At 37.9% G+C, this 12317-nt stretch overlaps 1 protein-coding gene across 1 annotated transcript in view; it reads left to right on the top strand.

The window, feature by feature from the left end:
• The window catches only part of CABIN1 (calcineurin binding protein 1), a 105003-nt gene that overhangs the window by 27472 nt on the left and 65214 nt on the right, over positions 1-12317 (top strand). The window contains exons 25-27 of the mRNA XM_071763301.1: positions 320-471; positions 1012-1190; positions 11081-11263. Coding sequence (XP_071619402.1) covers positions 320-471; positions 1012-1190; positions 11081-11263 — 514 coding nt within the window. The remainder of the gene's footprint in view (positions 1-319; positions 472-1011; positions 1191-11080; positions 11264-12317) is intronic.

Raw genomic sequence — 12317 nt, 5'->3', positions numbered from 1 at the left:
GGATGAGTTGATGCACAAGTTGGAATAGTAGTAATAATGTCTTTTATTTTGTTGTATTGTCTGGTAAGAACACAGACTGTAGAACATATCAGGCCTGCTCTCATTGTATTCCATAGGCTGCAGCTGTAATATTTTTAGTGTTCAGCTCTTGTCATTTACAACCAATTTTCAAAGGCAGGAAATGACCTGTTCAGGTAGGTTTAGGTAACAGATGACTGTCTTTACCAAGTCCTGCAGTTTCTACAGAGAAGAGACTATTTGTAATTGGTTGCAGAGCTATGAATTCTCTACTGATGGATTGGACCTTGGTGTTTTCTAGGTATACTTTCGTCTTCATGCTTCTATTCTGAAACTTGTGGGGAAACCAGACTCTGGAGTAGATGCAGAGATTCTAGTTAGCTTCATGAAAGAAGCTTCTGAGGGACCATTTGCCAGGGGTGAGGAGAAGAACACCCCAAAAGTTGCAGAAAAGTGAGTGCTAATTTCCAGGAGTATCCTATGGAAGCTTGAAAACTACTTTATAGTGAACTATTTAAATGAAGCTGAATGAAATATAAATGAAACAAGGTGGTTAGAATTATTTGCAGTGTTCAGGTATCATGAGCAGTAAGATCATATGCTACTCTGAGATCTTAATAATTGGCACAGTGAGGATGGGAAGGGGACAAAGTAGAACAATTTTGATACATTTTGAAGATACTGTTTTTATTTATTAATAGCACAGTTTTTTTTTTAATCAGCTGTTCAAAAATTTTAAAGCAAAGGGCCTTTATTTTAAAGGATAAGGGGCGTAGTGCTCTTAATTTATCTCATTAGCACCTACAAAGTCAAGAATGTTTTACTAGTGATCAGAGCAAAATACAACCTCTACTAGAAATCCATCATTTGGAATTTCTTAGTAAGATTTCATTACTGTATTGGAGATGTTGTAAGAACGTGTGGTCTCCTCTTCTTCTTTGACTACATCCTCTGTGTGTTAACACTTTCTCCTTACTCTTGCCTCCCCCCCAGGGAAAAAGCTTGTATGATTGATGAAGATTCTCATTCTTCAGCCGGAACAGTGCCAGGCCCTGGGACTTCCCTCCCCTCCTCCTCTGGTCCAGGTCTGACATCCCCACCTTACACAGCCACTCCAGTTGACCACGATTACGTCAAATGTAAAAAACCCCGTCAGCAGGCAACGCCGGACGGTACAGTCCCTGTTCTCAATACTGGCAGCACAGGGAGGTGCTTTAATCATGGGGGGTTTGACCAGGAATGATCAAACTGCTCATTTCCAGGAGGGTGATGGGTCTGTGGTAACACGGGCAATATTGAAGCTCATTACTTTTATAAATTCAGTACTTTAAATAGAATCAGTGTGAAATGCAGAGTTCAAAATTGTCACCTGCCACCATTAGTCACTTAGTCAAAATGGGAATATCAATTGGAGGAGGAGTATACAGCTGACTGAATTTTTAGGTTTTTTATTTCTGCAGAGCTAAATGTCTGTCTGAGCTTATTATGAAAGATGTCCATAGTCTTTAGGAGACTGGACAATGTTTCAATGCCTGTGCAAACTGACCAGGTGAAAATTCAAATTGTGAACAAAACAAATAGCTAGGATGCCAAAACAATGTTATCCTTCCTTGAGGGAGGCAGGTGGCAACTATTTTGAATATACTGTATATCAGCACGAAGTGATTTGCATGACAGTCCAGTAGACTTCATCTTTTAATTTTTCTTTATCATTTGCAATGACTCATCTATAGAATGTAAAGTGATACAAGAAGTAATAGACTTATAAATGCAGAAGGTAGGCTGGTATCACACTGTTATTAAAGACTTTGTAACATACTTATGTAGTAGAAATTAAGATACTATTTAAGTAACCTAATACTGTTATTTGGATAGAAATTTTATCCTAATTCTACTCTTCTGGGCATTTCTTTATCCATCTGGATCTATACATATCAGCACTTAAGTAGGAGTAAAATATCTGCAATATACAGATCAGAGTTGGTAGAACATGGCAGACCCCACAGAAATGCTGTGCTTGATATGATTTTATTTCCAGAGGGTGGGCTGCTTCCTAGTGTCATTTTCAGAAGAACAGTAATTTGTGAATAACTTTGTTGGCACAAATGTTTATATGCAAGGTGAATTTACTCCTTTTCCTCAAGAGATAATTCTTGGTGAGACTGGCATAAGATCCTTCATCTCTGTCACTAAATTGCATAGAGAGACATTCATTTTTTCCATGCTTTCACTTTAATAAGGAGTAATTCAGTGGACTGTTTTGATAATCATGTATAGTGTGCTGGTGTGAATGGGATATATAGTGGTCTTACATTAGCCTCTGATGTCTTTTGACACAGCAAACACAAGGGACCAAATATTCCCCTATTTCCTAAATAATGTTCCCTGTGAGCTGCAGCTCTGCCTCAGACTACATCTGCTTAGGTTCTGAAGACTGCTGAAATGTTCCCAGGAGATAAATCAGTTGGATAAATATTCCAAGATGAGCAGTTAGTGCATTGACTCAAAGCAGGATATGATGGACTGGGCCACATTGGTTGCTGATTGGAGCAGGGTTGGCTGCTTAACAAATCCTGAAGGAGTGTCTGAGGGGACAGATCCTGATAGTTAAGTTCAGCCTGGCTGGGACTGAGCTTTGCTGCTGTCAAAGCATTTCAGAACGTGAGCTGCTGAAAGCTGTGGAGTTAGGGTGATCTTTAGGAAGGCAGTGTGTAACCAGGACAAGTAGAACTGAACATACTGCATCATTCATCATGTTTTGTAGGCTGCTGGCACAGCTGAGCTCTGGAGACATCATATTGAAGGGCCCCAGGAAACTGCAATATTTACCTTGGGGCTGTTATGGATGGAAGGAGAGCTAACAGGCTGAGCAATGCTCAGAAGTCTTCCTCTCATATATTATTACATATATTTTTCTCCTCTGCATGCATTTGCATTTTGCTTGTATTAAAGTACATATTTTTGATGTAAAATACTCTTGACATCTTAAACTTAGTCACACCACTGAAGAAAACTCATGCCTGCATTTCCATCTTGCCATTCCTAAAAATAGCAAGAAAATATCCATCATTTGATCACTCGTTAGATTTTTTTTCACCAGTCTGACAGCAAACAAAACTGTCTATATTGTTCATAGAATTAATAAGTAGGCATAACCTTAGCCTAGATATTTTTTCTTTCAGAGGCACAGTACTCTTATTTACTCTTTTGGGTAGATCTTGGTGATCACCTATGACATAAACAAATTAAGAGCATTATACAGAATCCTGCCTACAAAGTTGTCTTCATATGTTACCACAAACAAACATGCTGGTGGGGATCCCTGTTGTTGATGACCTGTGAGGCTTCTTTTGGGTGTTTTGAGTGTTGCATTTCAAGAAAATGACCTGAAAGAGAAGGAATTGGGATGGTTTATCTAGGTATGAGAAGTCTTAAGTGGAAACATGACAGCTGTTTAACCTAACTAGTGTCAAAGGCTGTACAAAGAATTAGAGGCAAAAAAACTGGTATTTTGGTGGCCATGGGAGACAGGACAGATTAATATTAAACTTATACTGCATTTTTGATCTCAGCATTAGACAATTGTGGTAGAGTAAGATAAGGAAATACTATTTAGCAAAAAAAAAAACCAAACCAAAAGTGAAAATCTATAATATGCTCCTGGAGATAGGGTAACACTGTAACACTTCAGCACTGGAAGTCTTTAGAAAGTGGTGATACAGTTGTCTCACAGAAATTATGGAAATGTAATTTAACTTGATGGAAAAATCCAGACTGGGCTAGATGAACTCTTGTGGTTCTTTCTATTTTTTTCTATTAATTTTATGTTGTTTTGGGTTTGGTTTTTTTAAAATTTTTTTTTTAACAAGATACCCAGCAATGTGCCTTCTGGTGCAGCAGATTATTACACACAGGAGAGAATTACAGAGAACATACATCCAGACATCTTTTCTTGAAAATATTTAGACTCCAATGTTCAAATATTAATCTGTAGATAGGTAAGGTGTGAGAACAGACTTAACTTCAGATATGTTATATTTAGATGTGTAGTTATAGTTCTGTAGCTCTCCATGTTTTGCTGGTGGAAAAAGACAACCATGATAAGCAGAAGTCAGTACTAAAGTTGAAAGAAAAGCTTTATATCCAGTGAATGCTGATGATACTACTTTTAAGTCATATATTTAATGCAAATAGGAGAAAGGAACCAGTACATACATCTTGTAAAGTTACTAAACTTCTTCCTTGTGGCAGCTGCTAGCATACATCTCCTTTGAGGAGAAAGAAGTATTGCTCCGTGGCAGCTGTTATTTGCTGGCTGAGTAGCTGCTGTCATGTGTAAAACAGGCAGCTTCCTTTCTCTTGTCCTTCCATTCAGCAACATCTTTCCCTTCCTTCTGTTACTCTTCTCTTCCCTGTCATCAGCCCTGCTTGTTGCTGTTTTATAACCCTCCAAAATGAAAACTTGGAATTTATAGTAGAAGCCTGAGGTTTAGCTTTCATTTATTTTCCAAGAGCAAAGTAGGAAATAAGAAAAAACAGGAACTTGGCAGGGACCAAGGCTGTCATTACCTGGGATGTCATCATCTGTACACAGCTAATGGCCAGTGGTTTATGTACCAGAACAGACACACTCAGTGTCCTCCTTTATACAGGCTGGATGTACACAGTATAGATCAACCTCACTACAGACTTCAGGCAGTTTAAATTTATCTAAATTTTGTGCTAAGCATGAGAGGTAGTTTAAAAAGCAGTAAAAGCATTACACTTACAATCTAAATCAGAAATCTGTTCCCTCAAAACTGGACTGGGAGATTGCTGAGAGGTCTTTTTTTGCTGTAATATACCTTTGTTACGTTGACATTCAGTTCCACATTATTGTGGTGTTATGCAGATGATGTATGCAGTACCTGTTGCTGTTGCAGCATTAAAATGTCTTATCATTTACATCTTCATCCACGTCATGTAGTATGTTATGTGTAGTTAGATGTAAATGTCCTTTTTTCTGTGTTTGTCTTTGCCTGATTGCTTTTGCAACCAATATTGCCCGTGCTGCCTCTAACCTTTATACAAATCTCTGTTCCCCAGGCATTCTCTTCCTGCTTTTACCTGTCACGGCTTGCTTTTAATAATTGGCAAAACCTGCATGATAAACTCACTGGGAAAGGCTCCTTGCTTCATGCTGTGGGAGAAGGCTCACTCCATAGTTTGTTGGTCTGTAACTCTGCAAATGTTATGAAGATGCTTTTTGTAAACGAGGGTTCTCAACACCCTGATGAGACAAAGGTGATCTCTGAGAAACTTGGTGCACCAGGTTGTCACTCATGCCAAACTAAATAAGTTTCTAAGATGAGTGGATATTTCTCTGCATAAAAAGAATGTCTACATTGCATTTTGGAACATACAATCCTACCCTTCAAAATTCTTGCTCTGTCCAGCAGTTGAAAATGAAGTTCTTTGGTCTGCAGTGTGTACTCTTTTCTGGCACCTGATTCTGGATGTTCACAGGGGCTGCATACTGGACTACATCATACCCAGTATTGCAGTGTGCTTCATTTTTACCTTTGCCCATTTCCTCTCTCTGATTAGTAAAAGTATCATCCTGACATTTAGTGTGAGATTATGTAAAAAAGGCTTGAGTAAATAAATGGAATATTGATGAGATAAACTGCTGCTCTGCACTTAAAGACAAAAGAAAAGCAATATAGGACTGCAAGCTACTGAAACACACTCTGTGTTTAGTGCAGCTGGACAAAACAGAGACTCATCTTTGACTCATATTAAAGGAGAATTCCCTTTCTACCTTAAGAGGACTTGCCATCCTCAAGAAATTAATCTGCTCCCATGCAAATCTCTGCAATTCTTTTGTTTTTAATAATGTGCAAGTGCCTTTTGATACAGAGCTGAATGTTGTCTGCCATTTATGGGTGGGATCTGTTTCAAGAATGAGATGATATATCATGTTTCTGACTACAGACCAGTAAAGATAAATGCTCATACACACAAGAGAAGAGGGCAAGTACAGTGCTAGGCAGGCAGGACAAAGAGAGAGTCTGTACATCCACAGCCTGTGAACAACCCACTTTTATTGCATGACACGAGCTTATTTTTTTTAAAATACATATTCATGAGCTCTGAACTGTGCAGCAGGGTTATTCTTTACTGTAAATTGAGTTAGCATGTGTAAATAGCTCTTTAGAAAAGGTTTCTATGCCACTCATTCCTGATTTTTGACTTGTAGCTGATTATCACATTTCAGACACCTTCTTGTAATAACTGAGCATACATTTTCCTTCAGATATTTAAGACAGGAAAAGGCATTATTCAGGAGAAGTGGGATAACTGTTGGCTTTCTGAACACCCATACACAGATGTTTCAGAGGTCTTACCCTCTTCCTTTTCCCACACTTCCAAGAAGTGTGAAAGGCTGGAGGTCAGACAGCACTTACCAAGCTGCATAATTCATAGACTGAGGTGGAATACCTCATTGGTATTGGCACCAGGAAGCTGCACTTCAGCTCCTCTGAGAATAAATGATGTAAGCTTGTACCAGGAGAGGTGTTACCTGGTCAGCATGCTTAGCAATAAGAGCTGTCACTGGCTCAGGTCACACATCACTGGCTCTTCCCTTCCTCAGCCCCAGGAGGGGACACCGAGGTAACCAGGCTCGTGGTGTGTGGTCCCCAGGGTTTATGGTGTATATGGGACAGAGTGATGCCTAGTGAAGTTCCCAGCTTTTTTTGTCCTCTTCCATTTTAAAATTAAATAGTCAGTTTAAATTCCTCAAAGTCTAAGGCAGCTTTTTGCTGTTAATTGGCAGGCATGCAGGAGTTGTACCTGGATGCTAATGGAGCAGTGGCAATGACAGGCTAATGGATTTTTCTGGTATGGAGCAATAGGGTGCAGTAGGGATTTTTTAAGTCAACCCAGTAAAACTGTAAGATGAATCTTAGAATGCTCTTAAGCATAGAATTAAGTCAATTGAACTAGAGATATTTTATAGTCTCTAAGATAGATGTGTTTCAGTAATGGCAATTACTTAGCTAAGTGATTGACAGGATCCTGCTGTGATAAAAAAAGGTCTTGACAGTACAGCTGAACATACAGGTTCTTTCTTCCCAGTCATGTCTTCCTGATAATATTTACTGGTTTTAAATTAATATCTTGGAACGTTATAAAAATTCTTCCTTCTGACCTTTTTACATCATCTGTCCAGAGCTGTTCTTTTTCACATGTTGACAGAGTAGATGACATAATCTGACACACAAATTCCTGAAAGGTCACAAGTTGAGTGCATTATGAGGAATGAGTTAAAAAAAATAAATTGCTCTCAAGTGCCATTTCCTTAGTCTTTAGTAATAATCATTAAATACTTAACTTTATGTCAAATAGAGATTTCAGCTTGTCAGATAGATTTCAAACAATCTAAAACTTAGGAGTGATACAACAAAGTAATGAAACAAAATACAGTAGCACCAAAGAGACAATTTGGTATCAGGACATTATTATAATAGGATCTTTTTTGCAGCTGCATTATGCACAGTTGGTTATGCACAATTTAGTAGACCTTTTTTTCCTATTCTCTGCATATCCTCTACAGATAATAATTTTGGGACATCAATACCCAGTTGTATTTTTATCTTAGCTTTTGAAATAATAGGAAACCGTATAGAAAGACCTCAAAAGAATATTTAGTCCTTGATTTATCATTTGCTTATAACCAAGGGATCACTTTAGCTTTTTTGAAAAGCATGTCTTATTGCTGTTGCCAGATAGGAGAACTAAGAAACTACCCTAGGTAAACAAGACATTAAATCTAGTAATTTTTAAACTCTTGAATGACACTGAGTTGCTTTAAATTCTTGTTAATAACACCAGAAATTGTTAAAAAACACTGAAGTTCTCCTCTAATTTGCCTCTTACAGGGAAACAGGTATCAACAGCAGTTGGGAATTTGGAATTAATTCTCCTGTCTCAGACTGCAGTGGTCTGTGGCATGTAGGCTCAAGAACACCAATTCCTGTCTCAGCTACAGTCAGCTCTTATTAGATGAAAGAAAAGCTCTATAACACAACAAATGTACAATAAATGCTTGTGTGTCTGTCTAGTGTGTGTAGAGATACAAGGTATATTTGTGAGCTAGGCTAGAAAAGCATAGAACTTTCATATATGAATAACAGGAAGTTTGGTTTTTGTTTTTTCTAAAAAGCAGCATTAGGCTGTGACTTGGTGCAGCTGCCATGAGTTCTTCATTACATACTGCAGCATTTAGGTATTGACAGAGCTTTTTTATTATATTAAGATATATCTTGGGTACCCTAAAAAAAAGAGAGCTATTTATCTACCTGTCCTTGAATACTTGCAGGGATTCTGTAGGTTCTCTATACATTTTGAAAGCTGTAACAGTTAAGCAATTTTCTTGCTGCAATTAGAACCTATTGCCTCTTGCTCTGTACTTAGTGAGTATGAAGAGCAATTACTGTATTTTAATTTTGGTTAATTGTATGTATTTGGAAATTCTCCTGCATCTTTTTGAAGATAAGTAAGTCCAATTCTGCCAGTGTTTTTCTTACATGTCATCTCATTAATCTCTCATTTTTTCTCCTCTCCTCTGAATTCATTCCACTTATTCAGAATATCTTCTAAAATGTAGGTCCCAAATACAGGCACCATAATTAAGCTTAATTTTCATTAGTGCTCAGTAGAAAGGAAGACTCTCTGTACTTTTTCTATGCAGTTACTGATTAAACATTCAAGTATGCTACTTTCTTGAATTGCTTTTACATAGTATGACATTTTGGCCATTTCTGGTTGGAGAATCACATTCTTTTGGGGCACATGTGAATATATGTGCTGGGATACACACACAGGTCTTCTGCTACTAATTTTGTTATATTTTAGGGGCTGCTAGACTGATTTACTTATTTATTTATGCTCAAATAAATTTCATTTTCTGTGGAAAATGAAGGCCAGCTGCTAATAGCTTTGACCTCTTACCCTTTGTAAAGATAGGTACTCTGCTTTGTACTGCATTCCTCAGAACTCTCCCCAACCTCTGGCTTCTGAGAAATTAATGCAAATACCTTGTGGCTTCTGCTAATTTCTGAAATTCTCCAGTGTTTTTCATCAGTCCCACTTAGTTAAAAGCATCTGCTGCATTCAAGAAATATCTAAAACAAGAGGAAGTTATCTCCTTGTAGCCATCTTCTGTTTTTCAGTGATTAAGGAGTCCAATGTTAATATAATTTTATGTAGTTAAATCATCAAAAGAAAAGGAGAATGAAAATGCATGCCTAGACCTACACTCATTTCAGTAGAAATTTCAAATCCAAGTAGCTGGCTAATTGAAAGGAGGAATTTCTACTTCTTCCCTGTAGGGAAAAGCATCCCTGACCTGCATATGCTTGAAACTTCACATGCTAAATCATTGTCTTTGCATGCTGAGAAGTTACTGTAATTTCCTAGTGATCTGATCACTCTCACACCTCTGTCCAGCAGTTCTTCATTTACATTCTAATGCTTCATCTGTCATCACCCATACATCAGGACTGACCTCCAGGCTTATAGCAACATTTGGAAATTTGCATATTCCATTGTTGAGTAATTCTGCATCTGTGTCAAAGTGGTTGACACTTCCTTTAAAAAAAAAAAAAAAAAGAAAAAAAAAAAAGGGAGCTACTGTAAATGTTTTTCCTGATGCCAACTGGAAGGTCAGTAGTCTCCATTTGTACCACAGAAGGCTATTAAAGCTTTATAAATGAGTCACTTAAAGCTTGACTGACCTCTCTTCAGAATCTTTCTATTTCCATGCTTTATAATTATATTCTTTCTGTATAAAACTTGTCATTATTAACCAACTGTATAACTTCCAATTAGGAAGCAAATGCTTTGTCCTATTATTTTTCAAGATACAGTTTTATTAAGATCTGTTCAGTGAAAAGAAAGGTTTTCTTTTTTTGTGGTAGTGAAAAGCCTACAGAGTGCATCAGATTTGGTTTAAATTTCTTGGAATACTAATAAGCAGAACCTGATCTGCAAGCTGAGGGTCTGCAGAGGAATTTATCTTGGTAAAATTAATTCATAGGAGACCCTTAACTCTCTCCTGAACAAGTGCAATTCGGATGGAGCACAAGAAATTTAATTAAATCATCAGCTCATCTCAGCACAAGGGCTTTAGCTTTTTCAAATTTTCTTTCTTGATCTTATCAAGAAAATTAATGAATAAGAATGCAGTGGAACTTCCTTGGCAGTGGTTGTAGCATGATGCCTCTTGGTTAAGCTATTCCTGTATCTTAAGCAGAAATTGGAAATTAATATTTTGGGCTCCAGACATAGAGAGAGTTGTCTGTATTGGAATTTCGTGTTGGACACTGAATTATGTTGGCACAATATTAGAGAAAAATGCCATTTTCTCATCTCAGTGGGAATATGCATCCATCTTTCTGTTGGAGATACTAAGCTGCATTTTTCAGACATGCAGGGTTTCTTCTAATAACCCTTGATATATCAGGCAGGTTTCAGATGGGTAGAAGGTTTTCACTTACCTGTTTATTCTGATGAAGTCATAATCCCAGACAACATTAGCAGTGCTGTAACAGCTATCAGCAGATGAACAACTCAGCTGTGCTTGTAATGTAGTCAGCAGGCACCACAGAATACTGCACCCTGTCAAGGCATAGTCACATCTCCTATTCTTCTGTCTACTTCTTGAAGTCCAAGGGTTTTCCTGTCTATCTCAGACCTCATTCTTTGATGGACTGTTTATTTGCCACATCAAATGACCTTTCAGAATGTTTGGTGAGCAGCATCTAACACCTGCAGGATAGATGGCATCAGTGACCACTCTTGTAAGTCTTTGCCCTCTAATGGTACCAATTTTTCTGTCTTTCATGAGTAATTTTTACCAATATTGTTGTTTGTGGTTTTCTCTTGTCAACTGAGCTTTGCTTATGTCAGACTCAAAACTATACTGGGTGCTTTTCAAGGTAAATAGCACAGTAAATCTGATGCAAGTAGCAGCTTGATGATTTGGAAATGGTGCATTCCTTATTTATCTCTTTTGCAGAGAGGAGTCAGGATAGCACTGCAGCAGTGCTCTCTGACTCCAGTTCCACACAGGATATGTTTAATGAGCCTGCCAGTTCCCAGGACAGCCTGAGGAAGACTTACACAGAGAAGAGGATTTCTACTACCTGTGCTGATACACTGATGCCCAGCAAAGAGACCCTGGGATCTGCAGAGGAAAAGAGTATGCCTAATTTAATAGATATTGTCATCTGGTGTATTCTCATTAAAATGTTTCTCCTGGCATGCAGAAGCACTGAAATATCCTACACTGTGACTCAGAATTTTAACTAGGTATTACTGCTGCATGTGTGTAATTTAAAACTGGAACTGTGTTTTGCTTATGTGGCCATCAGGCCAATTTATACTGCCTGTTAAACCTTACAAAGCAAAGAGTAATGAGAAGCTCTTTTCTGTGATGGCCCTTTGACTGGTTTGCCTTCTTTTATGTGAGTATCTACTCTTTCTTTAATGTTTCAAATCTCCAGATAATTTAAGAGTAGTTATTTGAAGATAATCTAAAACAAAACATTTTTTGTTTTTCCCAAGTGTAGGTGCCCACTTTGTTCTGGCCCATGAACAGCTTGACACTCAGTACATAGAAGGGCACATTCAGTGGAACTAGGTCTTTTATTCCAGTGGATACTTTTATTTCAGTAGAGAAGTGGAATTGCTCTCTACCAAACTTTTCCATATATGATAGTACTAAGTGTTCTATATTCCACTGGAAAAAAAAAGTTTCAAAATCCTTTAGCTGGAATTTCCCTTTGTCTAATGTTTGTACAGTTGCACAGGGCAGTAGATAGAGAGGCTGCACTTCAGCAGGGAAAGACAAACAACCAACATACAAATTTTGGTACCTTTCTGGGCTGTGGATCTGTAATTTTGTACACTACTGACACTTACTAGAACATAAAATTGGAATGGGCTGCCCAGGGAAGGGGTGGATTCTCCATCCCTGGAGATATTTCAAAAGAGCCTGGATGTGGCACTCAGTGCCATGGGCTGGGAACTGCAGTGGGAGTGGATCAAGGGTTGGACTTGATGATCTCTGAGGTCCCTTCCAACCCAGCCAATTCTATGATTCTATGATTCTATATGTTGTATTTTTCCATTAAGCTATCTGTAGAGTAAAATTGTAATGGAAACATACAATTGTTGAAGCAAATTCTGAAAAATTTCTGTTCTGGGAAACATGTCCTTGAAGCCCAGCCCTATTGGAGGAAAACTTAAGGAGT

Source organism: Heliangelus exortis, chromosome 19, assembly GCF_036169615.1.
Source record: "Heliangelus exortis chromosome 19, bHelExo1.hap1, whole genome shotgun sequence".
Classification (NCBI taxonomy): Eukaryota; Metazoa; Chordata; class Aves; order Apodiformes; family Trochilidae; genus Heliangelus; species Heliangelus exortis.
This window is presented reverse-complemented; position numbering and strand designations above follow the sequence as displayed.